This window comes from Danio aesculapii, chromosome 21, assembly GCF_903798145.1.
Source record: "Danio aesculapii chromosome 21, fDanAes4.1, whole genome shotgun sequence".
NCBI classification, from domain to species: domain Eukaryota; kingdom Metazoa; phylum Chordata; class Actinopteri; order Cypriniformes; family Danionidae; genus Danio; species Danio aesculapii.
In genome coordinates, this window is record NC_079455.1 from 22,320,567 (window position 1) to 22,343,471 (window position 22,905).

The following is a 22,905-nucleotide window of genomic DNA, read 5'->3' on the forward strand; positions in this document are numbered from 1 at the left end:
ATATATATATATATATATATATATATATATATATATATATATATATGTACTGTGTCCTGATTAGCGCATTGTGTTCTGCATCATGACTGGCTGTAGATTGTTGTCAATCGATCTCCTCCGTGCCGTATCTCTTGTACAGTACAGAATGCCGTATCTCCTGTACAGTACAGAAGAGTTTTCTCTTACATCACAGCGTCATGAACCGCCAACCATTCCAGCATATGTTTTACACAGCAAATGCCCTTCCGGCCGCAACCCAGTACTGGGAAACACCCATACACTCTCACATTCACACTCATACTATTGCCAATTTTAGTTCATCCAATTCACCTATAGTGCATGTCACCTATAGCGCTTGTACTGAATAGCACCCGGAGGAAACCCACGCAAACACAGGGAGAACATGCAAACTCCACACAGAAATTCCAACTGGTCCGACTGGGACTCGAACCGGCGACCTTCTTGCTGTGAGGTGACAGTGCTAACCACTGAGTCACCATGTCACCCTATAAGGAATGTACTTGATTAAACTTCTTTAAAGGAAAATAAAAAAAGTGAGTGGGTGATTTTCTCAGTGCTGTAATGTACCGTATATGCGAGGTGTTTCTCTCTGACATTTAGTTACCCGTATCTGCATTAAGCACAATTAGTATCCTGCAGTTAGCGTTCCATCTCTGCATTTTGAGATGAGCCCCACAGGTTTAAGCTGACACCGCAGACCGTGGGATATCTGCACCATTAAAACTAATAACATATGGAAATGAACTGAACTTGTTTTTGGCAAGGGATATTCAAGTCATTTGAATCTGTGTTAGTCACACATCGAGAGGTCTAATTCGTCATCCTGAAGATGTGCCATGATTTAAAAACACATTTCACTTCACTGATATCACGACGGTTGTAGTAGATGTTTGCCAGGGCTAACTTTGAACTGCGAACTGACAGCTGATGCTTACAATTGCTAGACATTTTGCTGCCGTAAACAAAATTTCAGGAAAACAGTCTAACAAAAACTTCAGTAAACTTAGAAAAAATGTTGATTCTGAAGAGATGAAGTTGAAAAAAGAAAGAGTCATTCATGTGCACAATTATTCAACTACCAAAAGTAAAAGAAATGTAGAAAATGTTTTATTTACTTCTTTTCTTGCTATTTTCACCTCTCTACTTTAATCTTGGCCTGTTTATTGCTTGGATAATCTTTTAGATTTAGAGATGAATCTTCAACGAGATGATAAAACTTCAGCTTGACTATTTCTGATGTTTTGAGAAGTTTTGAATACTCAAATAACCGTTAAAATCAGCTTAAACTGGTTAGCAAGGCTTAAGCTAAGCTCAGTCTGGCTTTAGCAGCTTTAAATGGTTGGCCAGATGGTCTTCCAGTCTGACCAGCTTACAAATGCCCCAAACTTATTTGAAACCATTAAAACAGTCCAGCCTAAACAATTGCGATCCCAACTAATGTATGCTGAGGATGAGTTGTTTAAGTTAGGCTTAGCTTTCTAATGTGCCTCATATTTTTACAACCAGTGGCCCCAACGAGACCTAAAATGTAAATAAATATATTGTAAGTAAAACAAAGCCAAGCATTAATATAAGCCTATTCAAAAAAAGACATTTCTTCATTTTCCTCCTAAAAATGAATGACAGCTAATATAACTGAATTGAAAAAAAATAAATAAAAACAATAAAAAATACATAAATAATAAATTAAAAAACGCAAAATATATTAATAAAATAATATAAATAAAAAATATATAAAAAAATAAATGCACAGAAATAAAAGGGTAAATAATAATAATGAAGAATAATAGTATTGTTTATTATAAAGTAAATAAATAAAACATGATTATATATATATATATATATATATATATATATATATATATATATATATATATATATATATATATATATATATATATATGTATATATATGCTATGTATTTACTGTAAAATAAATTTTCGGGCTGCACGGTGCCACAGTGGGTAGCATGTTCGCCTCACAGTAAGAAGGTCACTGGTTTGAGCCTCGGCTGGGTCAGTTGGTGTTTCTGTATGGAGTTTGCATGTTGTCTCTGTGGTCGCGTGGGTTTCCTCTGGGTGCTCCAGTTTCCCCCACAAGTCCAAACCAATGTGGTACAGGTGAATTGGGTAGGCAAAATTGTCTGTAGTGTATGTGTGTAAATGAGTGTGTAGGGATGTTTCCCAGTGATGGGAAGGGCATCCGCTGCGTAAAACATATGCTAGATAAGTTGGCGGTTCATTCCGCTGTGGCCACCCCAGATTAACAAAGGGACTAAGTTGAAAAGAAAATTAATGAATGAATAAATACATTTTCTATTCTATATTCTTTCTTATGCTAATAAATAATAAATAAATATTGACAACCATTAATCTAAAGCCAAATGTCATAATTTCCCACATCATGTAATTGTATGCCCTGTCAGTGTTTTTAACCCAAGACCAGTTTATCTGTGCAAAGCTTAAATGCATCAAAGTCAGTGTTGAAGTGGGACCAGCAGGTCAGTAGCGCAGGGGCTTTATCTTTCCTTGAGACAGACGCTTTTCCTCTTGCTCAGTCATGCTCTTTGCTTGCCACTTTACCATCTGCCATCACCTCTGGCAGAGCATCTACTCACTTCTGAAACGAAGGTCGACGATCCTCCATTTCTACATCACAGCTGCTTTATTTATGCTGCCCTCTGGAGTAGCACCGCTTTGATCCGGGGATAAACACTGAATTCTTTCCAAAAGAAGCTGTTTGATATGTATCATGAAGGCATAAATGGAGCGTTCTTATACTTGCGGATTAAGCATGTTTCTTTCTTTCTTTCTCATATTTCTGGCAATACACTGCAGATTACGAATGTTTTTTGTTGTTGTTATTTTTTTTTGAAGCACCTCTCAATTTTGAGTTGGGTGTTTTAGCGTGTTTGGGCAAGTTTAAGGCATTTTTGTTTTCTTTAGGTGGTTCATTCCTTCCTAAAAAATAAGGGGCTAAGCCAAAGGAAAATGAATTAATTAATTAATTGTTTTCTATTAAAGAAAACATACAAAGTGCAAGTTTAGGTGCTACTTTTTTTTACTTTATCAATTTGCGCCTACATATTTTAATTATAGTACAATTGTTTTTCTCAAATTAAATTTCAGCACATACACACATACAGTGTTCAGCATATTTCAGTAGACCCCTGACAAATCTATCTTTTAAATTCATATTTTTAATAGGAAGCTATACAATATTATATTTGTGCATATTCAGTAGATTAGTCAGTACTGAAATAAAATCTGGAGCTTATCTAACAAAATAATTTTACGATAATGGTGCAAAAACTAGTACACCCAAATATATATGTTATAGAAAAATATTAAATACAAATGTAAAAAAGAGTGGTGTAGTGGTTATTGCGTCGACACATAGCACTCGTTCACAGTGACCAGAGTTCGATTCCCTCTCTTCTCTCCCAACGCTTTCCTGTCTATACCCTCTACTGTCTTATGACTATCTTATCAAAGGTGAAAAAAAAAAAATTATTGAGTACACAAGAAAAAAACAAAAGGAAATAAGGATTATGTTTTTTTTTTTCACTCAACTTCATTCAATTCAGCAGACAAAAAATGTTCAGTTGGCACTACTTAAAAAAGTTTTGTTACAGAGTAGTTCACCTCTCCAGAAAACTAATAATCTTATGTTAACCCAACTAAATGTTTTTTGTATTACTGACAAATGATTTTAGGTCAGTGCAGCTGATGTTTTCAAAAGTTGTTAGAAAAAGAAAAAGCGAAAGGAAAACAGGATTATGTTTTTTGCTTTTTTGTTTTGTTTTTGTACTGGCTTAACTTTTTACAGTGTTTATTGCAATATTTTGAGTATAGTTGTATTGTCTTTCAATTTCTAAATATGTTTAGTGACTAAATTATTATTTAAATAAATATATCTGTTTAATAAATCTGTTTTGTTTCTATTCACCAAAATACATTTCCTATATTCACTGAGAAATGAAAAAAAAAATATTTTCAAAATAGGGTGTGCTCAACAATGTTGATCACTGTATACATACATACATACATACATACATACATACATACATACATACATACATACATACATACATACATACATACATACATACATACATAGATACAAACATACATACATACAGACAGACAGTTGAAGTCAGAATTATCAGCCCCCCTTTGAATGTTTTTTTCTTTTTTAAATATTTCCCAAATTATGTTTAACAGGGCAAAGACATTTTCACAGTATGTCTGATAATATATTTCCTTCTGGAGAAAGTCTGATTTGTTTTATTTTGGCTAGAATAAAAGCAGTTTTTAATTTTTTATAAACCATTTTAAGGTCAAAATTATTAGCCCCTTCAAGCTATATATTTTTTCGATAGTCTACAGAACAAACAATTGTTATACAATAACTTGCCTAATTACCCTAACTTAGTTAACCTAATTAACTTAGTTAAGCCTTTAAATGCTGCATAGAAGTGGCTTGAAAAATATCTAATCAAATATTATCTACTGTCAACCTGGCAAAGAGAAAATAAATCAGTTATTAAAAATGAGTTATTAAAACTATTATGTTTAGAAATGTGTTAAAAAAAATCTTCTCTCCGTTAAACAGAAATTGGGAAAAAAAATAAACAGGGGGCTAATAATTAAGGGGGGCTTATAAATCTGACTTCAACTGTACATATGTTTTATTTCTATAATTTATTTCTACATTGTAGTCATAAGACATTTACAAAGAGATTTATTCATAAATAATTTGATTATATTGTATACAGCATTTTACTTTACATAAAATGTTTATTTATTTGGGCTGTTTGGTTTTATTTTTTTATTTTTATTTTCAAATTATGGACTGATAAACAGAGATTCTCAAAATCCCCTCTGTAAAAACTCTTTACTCTAATATGTCAAGAATTTTGAATACATTCAGATTTTTCTGCAAGAATTGCATACAAACCTTGCATATGTTTAATAAAATAATGCTTTGTTTGCAGGATTTAAACATAATGGTTTATAAAATTTGTAATAAAGCAAAAAATGTGTGCAATTCTTAATGTAATCAATCAACTGGTGAAGTATGATTAAAGTATTTGATTTTTGCCTGCAGCATCTTGCCTTATGTTGGATTTGCGCGGTCTGCTTGTGTGCATGTCTCTAATCCTATTAGCTTCAGGAATTGTTGCATTACATGTGAGCTTTGCCATCACCACTTGTGGTGACTTCTCAAAGTAAAGCACAACATCACAATTAATTAGTTTCATGTCAAAGGCTTTGTTTATTCGATTGTTTGTCTCGCATGTCTCTTTAAACAGTATTAATGCCCATCTGTTGGTTATCCATGGTGTGGACCTGGGGTGTCATTTCTGTCAACGCGTTGCTTTACATTTGGGTTGCCTACTTTGATTCTTGGATTAATTATTCAGGCTCCTCTGAAATTTGTTTGGATGGTGCAAATGTACGGTGTGGGCGTTTGTAATTGATTTTGAGAAAAACATTTTGGTGTTTTAAGTTGATGCAAGAAAGCTGACGTTGTTGTTGTTGTAAAAGCATTTCTTTTGAGTAATAAGATGCTTAAAAATATATAGTAGATCATTTTTTTTATAAAATATACTGGTCAAAAGTTTGGGGTCTGTAGAATTTTTAAACAAGCTTCTCCTGCTCACCATGGCTGCATTTATTTAGTCAAAAATACAGTACAAATTGTAAAATTGTGAAATATTATTGCACTATATAATAACTGTAGTTTATAATTGAATTTAATAATTTATTCCAGTGATTTTAAAGATGAATTTTCAACTTCATTACTCCAGTCTTCAGTCACATGATCCTTTAGAAATCACTCTAATATTATTATTAATAATAATAATAATAATAATAATAATAATAATAATTATTATTATTATTATTATTATTATTATTATTATTATTATTATTATTATTATTATTATTATTATTATTAATGGTAATAGTAAAAAAAGCAATAATGATTGAAGTAATAATTTCATTTGAAACTACATGCAATAAGAAAGCAGTTATTTAAAGTTTTAAGAAATATTTAACAATTTAACAATTGTTTTACATTTAATAAATGCCAATTAATACATTTTACATTTAATAAAACTAAAAGAAAAAAAAGAAAAAAAAAACATGAAAAGAAAACAGACCCCAAGCTTTTGACCGGTAGTGTATATATAATTTAAACCTGCGTCAGTAATCATCATCATTTTGTACACTGTGCAATAAGCAGTTGATTGCATATCTTAATTTTGCTGGGAATAGATATTCTGTTTCAAACAAATACCAAGAATGGGCAAATAATGTAACTTTCAAGTACAAAATCTGACATCGTATTTTTTTATAAAACACATTTTTACAGCGTAGAGATAAAAAAAATGTGTTATAGATGTTGTGATACATCTATATTAGATCAGATCCATTCTGATACGCCCATATAACATTCAAATAATTTGCTTATATTTTCAGATATTCATGTTATATTTGCTTTTATTTATTTTATTTTATTTTTTTAGTTTTTCCTTTACCAATTTGGTATTCTTTCATGTATTGATTTTTTACTTTATCTTTTGTTACATTTGTGGAACTAGCTGTACAATAAATATGTACTCAATTATGTTCAATTCACATAATATTAGTACAAATTATGTTTTATGTATCCCCTGTTACTAATGTTAATAAAGAATAATAATGTTAATCTAAATAATAAAAAAAACATCTATATCAAATGCATGAAGTCTCTCAAAAAATCTCTGTGAAGGCAGTAATCTTCATTCATAAATAACCTTTTGCTTAAATAATTAATAATGAAAAATTATCTAAATAAATTATACTAATAAAATAAAATGGCAAAAACGAATGTTTATCTAAACTTAAATTAATATTACAATTTCATATTCTAATAAAATGTCAAAACAATTTTAAAATGCTCAATTTTAACTGACCTTGTATATTGTTAGAAGTATTTCTATTTATTTATTTATTTATTTTGGGTAAAAGTGTGATGTTTCTGCTAGTCACTTCATTTCGCCGTTTCTTCGGATCACAGAGTGTTAAAATAAAACCTCGGAGCTTCTTTACCATCTGTTCTTACAATATGGTGCCTTGTAACCTTGAGAAGATCGCAAAACAGTTGGCTATGCCTCTTTTCCCTAAGCTGTTATTACTTTTTGTAATTGCCTTCAAGTCAGACTGCTTTAAAATATAAAAATAGAACAAGCTCTTAAATTTATAAGAGTTTTCACAATTTTTCTTTTTCATTCACGGGAAACTGTTTAACTACTGCAGAGTCATTATAACCACAGCCTGTTAGTCTTTTTTTTCATCTTGCCTAAAGATAGAAAGTTAATACTGCATCCTCTTGCACATCATGCATGCATAGACTGATACAAATACTGGAAGTGCAATGGGATCGGATGATCAGCGTGGTAATGAGGCCATCCAATAACATTCTCTCACCCTGAATGCCCTCTGTTTTGGCATCTCCTCCACCTAGAGGGCATCCCAGGCCCTTCAGTTTCCAGAGTTACTGGCCCCCGTGTGGTGTATGAAGTTTTTTCTTTTTGGAGTTTAAATTTGACATGCAACCCCAGAGATGCTGGTTGACTTCATTGGCTGGTTGGGTGAGAAGTGAAATGTTAGGCTGAAGCAGCTGTTCTCAGTGGAATTCCTCTGTCTCATTTACTGCCAACCACAAATTAACCACGCATGCTTTTGCTGTGTTAGAAGGAATAAAAGTGTACACTGTGAAATGTAGTTCACTGCACTTGAAAAAATAGTGGTTACCTTGCATTTTTGTTTCATTTTAGTTTTTTTAATGTTAAGTACTTTTTATCTCATGTGACTAACGAATATTTTTTTTAATTAAAAGTCAATTTATTTTAGTAAGTTAAATTAACATATAAAGATTTATTGATCTGATAATTTATTGATTTTACAGTGTAAAATCAAGAATCAAGAATATTTAATCCAAAATAATCAATGAGAAACATATTTTTATTTATTTTATAATGTAATATATAATCTATAATTGTTAAAATATATAATAAATGGCAGTTAAAAGTCTCTATTAATATTTATAATATTTTTATCTGATAAATTGCACAAAATATGACAGTAAAACATTTATATTACTATATATTATATTTGAAATAGATATTATTTTTCAGTGTTGATAATAATAATATTAATGTCACATGAACACGAAATCAGCATATTAGATTCTAAAAATTCTAATCATGTGACAGTGTAGACTGGAAAATATGAATTTGCTCTGCCATCTTATAAATAACAGTCAAACAAATTAGGCTCTGAAAGCTGTAGTAATGATGCTTTGAAGTTTGAGTTTTGCCATCACATGTTTATACAACATACACTATATTTTAATATATATTAGATTGCTGTTCAGCTGTATTTTGATCAAATGAATACTTCATTCAAAAAGATTTAAAAAATGGCAAAAAAATTAGCAACCCCAAAAAAGATTGTAGTTGTTAATGTTATTTAATGTATGTACTGACATGAACAATGAACAACACATTTATTACAGTATTTATTCATCTTTGTTCATTATCATTGTTAATCAATAGTTTGTTAACTCAGGGCATTACTGATGTTATAATAAAATACAAACCCACAGAGATCCGCACATTTTTGCATCCGGCCGGGGTTTCCAAATCTACTAAAATGTCCGGTTTTTCTGTCATTTTGTAAGCTGTCATTAATTCTATGCACACAGCCATGAGAGCGAGAGATATATTAAATAATTAATTCGTTAATCTAAACTTTACTAAATCCTCGGAGATGAGGAAATTACATCTACATTGGCTGCAGAATATTTGTACACCATTAGAAATGGGTAATCAGCTCATTTTGCTTATTTAAATAATCTACACATTTTATTCTTGTAATTATTATAATTTTTAGAGATATTGTCTGTTTTTATTCTTTTTAAATCCTTAATTTCTCATTTGCTGTGTATTTTATTAAATTGATGTCAATATATTACATATTTTATGTATTTAAAATGCTTTAAAAGCATTTATAAGAGAAACAGCATGAAAGAGAAAGTGTTTCGACACATTTTTTTTACTTTAACCCATTGAAAAGAAAAAGTTTAAAACAAGATAATTATAAAATATAGTGTTAAAAATCTAATTATGTTTTGTTTGTCCCATAGAGTTAACTAATTATGTGTTGTAGGTAAAAGGTGCGTTTCAATCTGGCTACACTGTAAAAAATACATCTGTAAAATTTACGGTAAAAAATATGGTACAAACCGTAAAGTAATTTCAAATTTTTACAGTAAACTACCATATTTCATTATTTGATCGATGTAATATGTCTGTATTTTGAATTACCAACATCTACACATCTTTTGTTAAACAGATAGACATGTTAACACAGCCATATGCAGGTAGTGATGAGAAAGGTAGTGATGCAGGTAGTGATGCTCATCACAAACAACTTTTCCAACAAGCAGTAAAGTGTATCAGTGTAGGTCCTCAGTGTCATTCACACAGCTACTAAACACCAGTATGGTAACACACATAAAATTAAAGTCATGAAATAAACATTGTTTATCAACATTAGATGTAACATCTCTAATGTACATAACTGATGGGGAAACAACTAAAAAGATCTATATTAATGTCGACAAAAAGCATAAAAAGTGATGTGCCATTCAGGGAATTCTGGGAAAGTCAGTTTACAGTTATTTGCGTATATATTAAGGAAACATACTGTTAACCAGGTTACGGATTTTTACTGTAGCATTTTTACAGTTTTTTACCTTTGAAATAACGGACATTTTTTACAGTGTACCACAAGTATATTTCAATCCTGTAAGAAACACTGAATTATATAATATTATTTAAAAAATGTAAAAAATGCACATATACTATACACAAAAAACCTCTTTCAAAAGCGTTTCTTTTATTTAAACAATCACTTTTTGTAACAACACCTTTTTCTGACTGATTCACAAGGTCATTCAAATGGGTAATTTGTCAGACAATCGAGTAATAACAATTCATTAAATAAATCAATTCTTAAGAGTCATTTGTTGGTGGAATAGTCCTGAATCCCATTGTGTTCCAGGCGGCAGGTGATATGATTAAAAGGTTCATTTTGATTAGTTAGCTGTCACATTGATCTGTGTGTTAAACTTAGGGATGCATTGAGGCTAAAACGGACACTTAAAGGTGTCCGCCCATAATTTATGAAGATTACCAAATCATTAATCACTGACAACCTGAGAACAAACCGAATGAAGAAGTCGATTCATGTTCTGAGCCTCTCCTCAGCTGCTGATATGTATCGAATAAAATCATACCTTAAAATGTGTTGAAGTTGAACTCAGTGACCAGGCTTAGCACCAGATGTGTGTATGAATGTTTTTAAGTTAGCGTTAATCTGCTGTGATGAATGACATTGTACATATCGGAGTTTGCCTATGCTCTTTCATCTTTTTTTCATAACTCGTCTGACATGGCATTTCAAAGCACCTTATTCCTGCCCCAGAATGGTAAAAAATAAACTCGCCGACAGGAAAGTTTGTCAGTCAGTGAATCTCTTTAATCTGGCCTGCAAATTTGTAAGCTCACTCCAACTTGACACACAACGTCAGGTGCACGTCAATATATGGACAGCTCATCTCCTTGAAGTCTTTGGTGATTAATAGTCATGGGTTTTGCCAACATCAGTGTCTCTGCCTCCGTTACACAAGAATTAATACACCATCACGCCGGTATGATGGCATGTTTTGTTGGAGTGTAGAGATGAATTGCCGCAGCTGCGTATTTGCATGAATATAGTGATTTAATGTAGAGGATGTGGCTTTGTGTCAGACGCAAACACATGGATTGGTAACACGTCAATGAACCTGGGAAAACGCAGAGCTGTTTTCATTAGCCGTCAAAGACTAATACATACATTTCATAGAATACTTGACAACTAATATATGCAGGATTTTACGAGCAGGAATATAAGACTGTAAGTCAAGGGGAAATAGAATAGGAAATGCAATGTAGTAAATCTCGCTCATTTGAAAGATAGCATTGTAAGAGAGTTAACCCATATCCAAGATGCCATATTTGATGTTGAGGCTCATTGTTTGAAAACTGAAGCTCTCTTTGGCTTTTTACTGGATTATTTCGACTCAAAAAGTTGGTGTTGGCTGTTGTTAGCATTATAAATGTTTGATAGCTATAGCTAAACCTTTGCACCTTTGTTTGACAGAGACAAACACTGACATTTTCCTCAGAGTTTTGACATGTTGACATTCTAACTTGTATTTGATGTGCTATTTGAAATGTTCATGCTCATTGTGGGCTTAGTTTGCAAAACTAAAGCTCCTTCTGGCTTCTTATACATTATCTTGACTTTTAAAATGTTGTTAATACCTGTAGAACACTATGTGGTAGCATTAGCATTAATTTCTTTGATAGTGGCTCCATGGTCATGCTAGCTAAACTTTTACTCAAGAGGCATTCACTGACAGTTTGTACAGCACATTTTCTGCTTTGTATTTCATAATTTTGTTACTTAAAAAAAAATTTTAATACTCGTTAAAAGCTATTTAGCAATAGCATACATCTCACTGACGGTAGCTTGACTTGGATCATGCTAACTTGCTAAATCTGCACATTTAAGAGAGGGATGGGATTGGGAAAGATCCGCAAGTCAGGGCTCAAACTTGGGATACCAGTGCAGTATATGTTAACACATTGTCCACTATGCTATCAGGGCCAAAAAACTGCAGTTAGTTTTAATCGAACCAAACCTGCCAACTGTGAACACAGCCTTAATGTTACTTCATGTTACTTATCTGCTTTTTATTTCATTATTTTTTTTACTTAAAAATAAAAGCTATTTAGCATTAGCACATATCTCACTGATGGTAACTTGACTTGGATCATGCTAACTTGCTAAATCTGCACATTTAAAAGAGGGTTTGGATTTGAAAAGGACCAAAAATATGCATTGGTTTGACAGAGAACATCTCAGATTTTTTCCTCAGAGTCTAATTAATTCTCTATTCCTTATTTTCCAGCTCTTGTTCATTTGAGAGGCAGCATTGTAATCATAGGTGATACTTTTTGAAAGCTGTCTGTTGGTATTAGCATTCATCTCAGTGATCGTAGCTTTATTGAGCCATTTAAACTAAATGCTTATGTCTGTCTTTAACAGAGGCTGTTTCCTCAGAGTTTTACATACATTTACATACATTTAATATTTTAATCATTATTCATGATGCAACATTTCAGATTTTAAGGCTCATTGTTTATACAGTTTAAAAACTACAGCTCTTTCTGGCTTCTTACTGTGTTATTTTGACTTGAAAAGATCTTTATTTCAGCCATTTAATTGATTGGACGTTATCAGTGGTTATCAGCGCCTACTGGTAGTCTTAGAAGGCTGTTATCATCCATGTACATGGTTAATCAGCTATAGATCATATACAGCTGCGGCCAGAAGTTTACGCGAATATTTTATATTATTTATTAAATTTCCTATTAATTGTATTTTATTAACGTCTACCCCAACCCTAAACCCAACCTTCACAGTAATGTAAAAACAGACCTGGATCTGGAGTCTTCTCTAATATAGCTGATTAAGTATAGCTGATTAAGTATAGCTATATTGATGGATGATAACAGCCTTCTGAGCATACCAGTAGGTGCAGAAGGTCCCTACTGGCCCATATCTATCAGATGATAACCACTTATAATGACCATTCAATTGAGTGATAACATTCGAAGCGGGTGTGTAATTCTAACATAAAGCTACATGTTAGCATTAGCATTCTTTTCATAGACAGTAACTTGATTGTTTTTTGCTAACTATTTAAACATTTAGACCTTGGTTTGTCAGAGACAGTTTCCTCAGAGTTTAGCATAATAATTCTTGTCTTCTTGTTTTTTAGCAATAGTAGGGTCCCAAATGGTATCCATCATGTGATATGCTGGGTTGCTAAGTGGCCCGCAGTTATCTCTTCGGTAGGAATGAAGATTAAGAGTACGGACGCAAGGAGCATGCCAGAGGAACGTGCTGGCAACACAGCGAGTTGCCACCTATAAAGCTGCGCTGTTTCGGATTTATTTTGTAATTAGGCTTATCGATTTGCAGTCCTATTGTGTTTTACGTGTTCATTTGCCTCCCTCGTGCTTCTCAGCAAGAACACAGCGCTGCACTTTTGCTGTATTGACACTCGCTAACCATAGAGTCCAAACATTTGGCTTCATTCAATATACAGCCTCAAGACTGCATTACCAAGTCAGAGAAGTTCAAATAACAATATCATAACCGTACCGGATTTCTCATGCACTGCGTTTATTTATTTGGTTGAGTCATTCAAGGCGCCCTGGTGTTTTCGAGTGGAAACTGGACTGTTTCTTAGGCGGAAATGCTTTCAGTGAACAAACAAGCTGAGTCGTAGACTAATTTAATATGCTGGTCTTTTATGCTGTAAGTATTTTTTCCTTTGTCTGTTTATCATTTTTATTTTTTTCTTCCTAATACATGGATGAGGATATTGGATTACAATGTATTACTCAGGTTAAGTATATACAGAGACTTTTCAAGCTCAGGGACACAGTAATACAGCAGGCTGCCTGGATGTCTGCACTTAAGACTTGATTTGCTTTTGAAGACGTTTTTCCTTTTTCGATTTGTGCTGAAAGTGTAAGAGCGTTGTCTGGAAATTCATTTTGAGCAAACAAGACAGAACCACTGTTTCCTCCCACAGTACTTTAACGTCTGCGGATCTCTCCAGTTGCACTTCATATGCATACACAAACAAATGGGGATGCTGTTTGCTTGACTGCAGATAATGGAGCAAATACCTTATTCGTATACCGTCTCACACCACCATGTGACACTTTTGAATCCTGAAGCATTATGATGATAAAATGCAGAGATGTGTGTCAGTGTTTAGGGTCATCAGGGGTAGTGTTTGTCATTGAAGTGGTGCTGCATTGAACTGGTTCTACATGTAATCTTCTCTGTTACTTTTAAAGCTTGACATAGAGGTGAAGTAGTCACAAACTAAACTCTTCAGAAAGTTTGAAGACAGAATAAAACTAAATTTGGTTCCAACTTAACTTTTACTTTATTATTATCAATGAATATGTTTGCATGCAGCCTCAAAATGCAATAATATATATAATATTCAGATTAAATGTATTATTATATAATATCTTATTTAAAGTAATGCATGTAAGCTAAGTATAATCACATTAAACTATCTGGCATATGCTGGTTTTAATCATAGTAAACATGTACTGTAAACTCACATAAAGAGCTTAATCTTATTATTACTGTCCAAAATGTGCATATGTTTAGTAGATGTGCACTGAGGATGTTTGTTGTCCATACAGCTCCATGAATGAACTCTGAGACCTCCTCTCTCTGAATCACTACACTGTTAATACAACACACTGCACAATATTACAATGTCAGCATAGTGCTGCATAACCATCAATGGAAATTTTGTTTTGAGAATAATGATGGTAATAATAACCACACTTTTTAGCATATAATCAGAATAATGAATGTAGAATGTCAAAAGGAGCAAAGAGGTTTGCTTGTCATCTTACTACTAAGTGCTCACTTTGTTTATTAGAAATCATGGCATTACTGGTGCACATGTTAATGTTGTTGAAAACATTTGCAGTTGTGGTTGTCCTGCTTATTTTCATTGAAACTGGGATATATTTATTTCCTTCATTGAATTTAGTATTTTTTGAATGTACGTATGAATGTTCATTCTTTTTCTCAAATGCAACAGCAGTAATAGATTAAATTTGCCCCATTATCTTATGGGTGTTTATTTTGGTGGTATTTTGACCCCATTGATATGAAATAGTAGCCTTGTTGGTGCTCATATAAATCAAACTTTTTTGTGTGTGTGATTATTTTTTTAAAAATTTGTGATTTTGTGGTGGTTATTCCCAGAAATATGCAGACAATTTTGCGATTTATATATATATATATATATATATATATATATATATATATATATATATATATATTATATATATATATATATATATATATAATATATATATATATATATATATATATATATATATATATATATATATATATATATATATATATATATATATATATATATATATATATATATATATATATATATATATATATATATATATATATATATATATATATATTAATCGCAAAATTATTTACCATGTTAGGTAGCCTACTATGCTAGCTGTGCAATCTGACACAATGACAGTGACTCAAATCATAAAAATAAAGCTTCTTTATTTTGGTCTCTTGTAAAGACAAGATCTAAAACAGATCTAAAACAATAGGGAAGGTTGTATAACTCATAATTTAATCCTATTTTACATTCTCTCTCTCAGATTTTACTGCCCATAGCATTTGACATCAAGTACCTCACTAAGGACATGCATTAGGGCCTACCGTAATACACCAAAAACACAGATTGTCGTAAAACTTGTCAATGAAGCGTTTTCTCTCATTAACTGCAAGGAAAGGGATAAACGAAATCATTTATCCACTTGACGCATACTGTAATACCAGCCAAACATGTAAAGCACAAACAATGTCCTTCAATTCGGTCACGTCCAGCGGCCGTCATCCTTGAACCAATCTCCATCATTGTCCATCAAGTTGCTTGCTTTTCTGTCTGTCGCATTGTTCCTTCATCCGCGTATGCTTACTGCTCAAGCTGCAAAACAATCCCCCCCCTGGTCATGTAATGTAATGATTATGAGAATGCAGGTGATCGTCATTTCAACACTCAAATACGTAACGTGCGATGCGTATACAACGTCTTTAAGTCATGTAAAACAATTAATTGCAAACGGAAATAAATATAATTTCATTATATGGTTTGGAATTTGATGTTTTATAAGATTAATTTTGCAATTATTTTGCGTTTAAATTAATTTAGCGACTTTTTGTTAATTTTGTATTGGATTCAGCGATCACAAAATCACGAAAAACTAGGGGGTCTGAGAAATATATAGATGAAAATATTTCAGTTGCATCAATGTCATGAATTTTCACTGTCAGTTTGCATTTAATAATTATTTTAATAGTGATAAATTGTAATACCAGTTAATACTATTTGGTTTGTATTTCTAGTTTGGTTTTCTAGTTTGGTTAAATCATTTGTTTTGAGACCAAAAGAAAATAAGATAGTCTCGGTTCACTTACAGGTACTGTTACATTTTTAAAGACCTATAATCTAAAGATACAAAATAGGCTTTTGTGTTGTTTACTTTACAACAGAATTTATTAGAACTCCAGGTCAGTGCTTTATGGTGGGCTAAATGAGAACATGTATTGTAACTTTGATGGTCATTGCTTGAGCTTTCTTTTTATGGTTGCATCTTGTGACATAACATTCTGTTATTGTTTCATTCAGATGCCTTTGGTTTGTTTTGCTTTCATATTTCAGTTGAACTATAGAAATAGAGGCAGACTGAGATCCATCTTTTTAGTGGTCTACATATGAGTATGGGGTGCACACTTATTTAAATAAACTAACACAACAATCACACTACAGTTAGTTTTTTCTATATATTTATTGTTGGAATTCTTGCCTTTATTGTGATTGGACTGTGTATTGACTGGAAGCAAAATTAGGGAGTGAGGGGGATGGGATTGGGAAAGATCTGCAAGTAAGGGCTCAAACTCGGGATACGCACAGTGCAGTATATGTCGACACTTTGTCCTCTATGCTATCAGGCCCGACACACTGCAGTTAGTTTTAATCGAAGCAAACCTGCCAACTGTGAACACAGCCTTAATGTTTCTTAATCAAAGGAATAGTTTTGCATTGATTTCAAAAGCCTTCCTTGACTTATGCAGGGTTCGAAATTCAAATGTCAATCAATTTGTTTAAATGGGACTCGTTGAATAAAGCGATTTTCTAATTACCCATGAATACAGTGTGAATAAACAAGCTCTGAGTAAAACGATGTAAGTTCATCAATCTCATGTGGCTCGGTTCTAGGTCAGTTCCTCTCTTGCTGCAAACTTCAAGACACAAAGCATTCCTACAGTTTTTTAAGGTGCTCATGACTGACAGGTTCTGTGACAGAAAGCAATCAGCTGTTGTTTTCCGGCAGGTACAGTTTCACAGGTCTGCCTTCGTCCTTGTCCTTGAAATCTGACGGTATCTGTCACTTGTAAAGCTAACAGCCGCTTGCTGCCTACACTCATCTCATTCACGGCAGTTGATGCAGGAAGATGAAACATATTAGCCTCATATCGAGAAACTAATATGCTATCATTTACAGCATTACGCTCCCCAACTGCACACGAATGAAAATGTTCAGGGAGCTCCATCAGGTGCCTTCTATTAAACTGGAAAATTGAAGCTTAAGGTACCATTATGCAATATCAGTGTAGTTCAGAACCCCCAGGTAATTGTGGGTGGAAAATAAGTTTGCGAGAGGCCTATAATTCACCATATTTCTGATAGTGCCGAGCCCTAATTGTCATATTTAGTCCAAGAATCAGCCTGCCTAACACTGAGGTTTTTCAATAAGCGTTTGTGACAGTACTCAGGGTTGCCATGGCTACGGTTTGCTGCACATTGCTCTTGCTCGCTTCTGTACCGCAGTAAATACTCATCTCCGCCTGCCACATTAACAGAGCTGGAAAAGAGCCAGAGCTATTGACGTGTTGTTATCTTCAGGTCCAAAACTGCACGGCCTTGTGCTCCTCGTACACCCACAGACAACATCCTTCCCAGGAGTGCGTTTTAATTGGTTGGCAGGCCCAGTCACTGGGGATGTGCAGCATATGCTTCTCGTTTTAGCTTCGAGACACAAACTGTGATTTTATGTAAACTACCTTAGTAATTAGATAACAAAGAGAAGCTTTAGTTAGGATGTGTAGGAGGAACATGTACTGTACAAGTGTGTTATGGGTAAAATTTAAGAATGGGTCGTAATGGATGAGAACCAACTACAGTAGGTTTTCCAATCATAGAAAAATGAATGGGTAATTTCATTGATCTGGGTAATTTCATTGAAAAAGATTATACAGTATTGTATATTCTACCAGTAAGCATTTGCTATGGAAAAATAAGTCCATCTTGTTTTTGTTTGGATTTATAATACAGTATATATGTCCTTGCATTTAAAGTAAAATAATTAAACATAAACATTGCAGACTGAGAAAAAAATGAATTAAAATTCGAAGACAATTTCAGACTGCACTCTTCATCCAATCTTTTCATACCTCTTCATATTTATTTTTAATCAACTAAATATATTGAGCATGTGAAATGTCTTTGAATATAAATAAATACATTAAATAAATTAATTGAAGATCTACTTTTAAACTTCTGCACCAGAATATTCAGTCTGCTAGGTATTTCTGGATGTTGTGGCTTACTCTTTTACTTTTTTGTGGATATGTGTAATTATTCACATGCATCTGTTCATTCCAAGGGCTGACGCTTTGCTTGATATACGATTAAAACTGCTCCAGAAACATCAATGACATGTTAACCAACCATGCAGGCAACCGACTAACGAGTTGCTTTTAAAGGGCCATGAAACCTCCCTCTTTCGGTTTAAGTCTACCTCAGACTTTTTCAAAACGTGCTCCAAGATGGGCGTGGAGCACAGTGAGCAGAAGGAGGAGTGGGCATGGTTAGCAGAGACGGGGAAAAAGAGAGGAGCGAACAACTGTTGTTAGTTGGCTCACAAAATGAGACACAAACCATGAGGAGACCCGTGATTTTATAGTTTACAAAGTTAAAATGCAACTATATAAACAGTAAGTAATTTAATGCCCTGCTACATATGGTACTTGTAATTTCATATGCACATAACCACAATTTGTTATATCATTATAAAGATAATTATGTTTATATAAACACTATAAATGAGGAGGAATTTTCTCCTCAATCCCTGGGTCTGAATGCAGACACAGTGGATAGCAGTGCAGCAGGTCTCATGCCCTGTCTATTCCAACCATTAACCCTGCTGGTAATCTGGAGGATTGTAAACATATGGCGAACACAGCAGCACAGATATAGGCGATGTGTATGAATGGTAACAAAATCAACTGATAAAAGGCAAACTCCGCCGATTTCCAACTTTCGTACAGCTCTCCCACCAAAATTCCTTGCTGCAAACCAACAGCTTTGCTGTATTGGCCCTGACAGAATCGTGGGGGAAAGCATGCAACAAACCCCATGGTTCATGGAAACAAGCACATACGACTCATGCCGTGCCCAGACGCGGTCTCAACCAGTCATTGGGTCTCATTGCTTAGCAGGTCTGCCTTGCTTCCGGAAAGCACATGCTCTCATGAAAAATTAACAAGCAGGGTCTTCTCATAGGATAAGAAAACTAAGCTATGAATAATAATGAGAAACCGAGTCCACTAGCACATTCGGACTACGTCACCGATTTTGATCCCGCCCCAAAAATAGTTTTAAACTCGGAAAATGAAATTAGCTGACAAAAGCTCAAAATTATCCAGTTTTCCCCACAATTAAAGCTGACAGCTGCTAATGTAGTCTTAACTGATGCTCAACACGCACAAATCTGTTAAAACTTCAAAAAAGGTACTCCTGGGTGTCTTGAACCTTCATCCCTTGTATGATCGGTGTATTAAGTTCATGTGAGTTATTTCTGAAATACTGAATTCTCTTTCTGTCTCTCTTTTCTCCAGCTGCCTTGCAAGTGGAAATCACTCCAACCCAGGGAGAGATCAGCGTTGGAGAGTCCAAATTCTTTTTGTGTGAAGGTAAGACGGTGACACTCCTGTGATGAAACAAATCAGGGGTCGTGTCACATTTAACCTTCATGGAGTGCTTTTGATTTCAAACCTGCTGTTAACACTTGGTTCAAGGATTCAAGCAAGCCTCTTCATTCTGATGGCTGGGCAAGGCTGACTAAAGCCTTGATATGCTTATTTACAGCTCACAAATTCATTGACCTGCCTCATTCTTGCAGTGAAATTTTTGTTCTTGATTTTTTTTTATGTCGAAAATATGTTGAAATAGGAATGACTGTAGATGAAGCACAAAAACAAATTCTATTATAAATGAAGAACATCTGAAATATTGAGAGGAAAAGAGAAAATGTAAATTATTAACTGCTATTTTCTGTTTGGTTTTGCAGCTGTTTTCATATTTTAAGTGAAGTTTTACAAACTAATTTCGAGAGGAGCACTTGATATGATTGATCGCGGCTGGTCTCTCTACATTTCTCAGTAGTGTCGGTAGCATCGCTACTTTATAAACCAGAAAGCTTTTCAGTAGCGAAGCTATTTTATTAGTCAAGTAGCGCAGTAGCGTGCACACAAGCTATATTTACTGATCGTTGATCAATAAGTGACGGTACCGACATTCACGGAGCTGTGAGGCCGGTGTCTAGCTGATGAAAGTAAATCCATATGATGGTGAGAATTCTGATTTCTTCTTCTTCCTGTTTTACGGTGGTTGACAACAAACATTTTGGTGAGTTACTGCCTCTCGCTCTGGTCAGTGATATCGCCAACCAATCATTGTGCTGACACAAGAAACTTGATGGAAAGATGACTGAGGCAGAGGAGGTCTATATATATATAGTTTACTATAGTAAAGGCTAAAGTATACTATGGTAATTACTATTAGATAATTATAGTTACTAATGATATTACATTTTGTAGTTTAATTTATTAATTAAGAGTTGTAAATATAAATACAATATAATGCTTATTTCTAAATATTTCCCTTAACTATAAATCACTATAGTATTTTAAATGTGTAACGCCTGGTTTTATTGGATTTTTTGATTTTGCTGTTATATATTATAATTTGTTTCTGTTTAGTGCAGCATATTATTTACAGTAAATAACTGAACAACTCTGCCTCGTATTTTTTCTTTGACAGATTTATTGATCACTAAGATATTGACTTGGATTTAAACTGCTTTGATTTAAAAATGAAAATTGCAAAAATAGCTTAGATGTATTTTTTTTATTGCAAATGCCACAAAAATCACCCCACACAACTGACTAAAATTTTGATTTTGTAACAACAGTAAACAATTTTGTTTGTTATAAGGTCTGGTTTTGTGGTTTTGTGGAAATGTAATCTATTATTCTATTAATATATATCTATTATTATAGTATCTATTTCCAAAGTAACCTCCCTAACACTGATTGAGTGGTATTTTTAATAGAGAAATTGTTTAAAATGAAGACAATGATTTGATTCGTAAGTTTGTAAGGTTTGATTTATTTCAACTGAAAATTATCTAGTCATATAATCAAATGTTTGTGTGTTAAAATATATTAAATGATAAAATATATAATTATCATTATCAATTATCATTAAATGTATATTCTAAATGTATATACTATTAAATATTAAATGTACCATAATATATATATATATATATATATATATATATATATATATATATATATATATATATATATATATATATATATATATATATATATATATATATATATATATATATATATATATATATATATATATATATATATATATATATATATTGTAGGCAAATTTAGACAAAGTTCAGGATGTATATTAGTTATGCTTAATCAAATAGCATTATAAAGCATAGAGTAGAATACTATAAATATAAATATAATCTAGAAGTAAATTTAGTAATAATTATTTTATGTAAATTGTCTATTTAGATATTTATTTTAGCTACAGTATATTGTCTCATATTGAGAAAAGGATGATTTAAAGTCTCTGATATAGTTAATTATACTAATATACCTAGTTTATTTTAAATAGTCATTGATCAGAAGTGACGATGTAATAGGTAGGTGTGGCTCTGAGACTCCGCCTTCAATCACATGAAAATCAGATTATTATCTCTGTTCAGTCTTTCAAGATCAGATGTCTGTCAGTAAAAATATAAACAATGAAAATCTCTTTATTAGTAGAAATTGAAATGCAATTTTAATCAAAAGCAACACAGACTGTAAATAAAAACGAATTTGAACAATAAAATGACTTGCACTGGATTGAACATGAAGTGCTGGATTGCTTGTGCAAAAATTCTCAGTACTGTAATAAGATGCTTTCTCAACTGCTGATTTCTGCTAAGGTATTTATTATTTTTACTCCTAAAAAAGAATGAAAGTGTCTGAACTGCTCTGAGTATATAAGCCGGTCATGCAAAGCAAAAATGTATTTTAAAGTTTACCTCAAATCTGATGAGCTCTCCTGGTGTCTTCTCACTCTCTCTGCCTGTCTGTCTTATGGTTGCAGTTGTTGGAGATGCTAAGGAAATAGACTGGTTTGCACCCAGTGGGGAGAAGCTCTTGCCAGGAAGACCAGACATCAGCATCAGCAAGACTGACGAGTCCTCGTCGACACTCACAATCTACAATGCTAATGTCGATCATGCGGGCATGTACAAATGTGTGGCAAAAAGCGGAGAAAAGGAATCTCAGGGCACCATCATTGTAAAAATTTTCCGTAAGTGAAGTGTTTGTGATCTTATTATAAAGGGGTTTTATAAGAAATGCAAAAGGGTTAGCTTACAGTGTTACCAAAACCTATTATATACAGTATTTTGGTCATTATCATATTTCCACAAAATAATCAATTTTCTTTTATTATTTTTATTATGTATGAATAATTAAAAAAATGCATTGTAATACTGTTGTTTTTAATTATGCTGTTCTGACTGATGTATATAATTAGAACTAGATATGTTATAAAAAAAATATTAAATGGTTATAATATACATTCTGTCAAAACAGTCATTTATTTTTTATTTAATTTGGAATGTTATACAAATTTATTTTATTTTATTTATTTTTATTTTATGAATTTACAGGAATTTAAACCAAAAATACATCCAATGGG

At 32.8% G+C, this 22,905-nt stretch overlaps 1 protein-coding gene across 5 annotated transcripts in view; it reads left to right on the plus strand.

Annotated features, from left to right (window-relative positions):
* Window positions 1-22,905, plus strand: part of ncam1a (neural cell adhesion molecule 1a) — a 391,029-nt gene that overhangs the window by 232,313 nt on the left and 135,811 nt on the right. For all 5 annotated transcript variants that reach the window (XM_056446180.1, XM_056446181.1, XM_056446183.1 and 2 more), the window contains exons 2-3: window positions 19,734-19,808; window positions 22,303-22,512. In XM_056446180.1, the coding sequence (XP_056302155.1) occupies window positions 19,734-19,808; window positions 22,303-22,512 (285 nt within the window). The remainder of the gene's footprint in view (window positions 1-19,733; window positions 19,809-22,302; window positions 22,513-22,905) is intronic.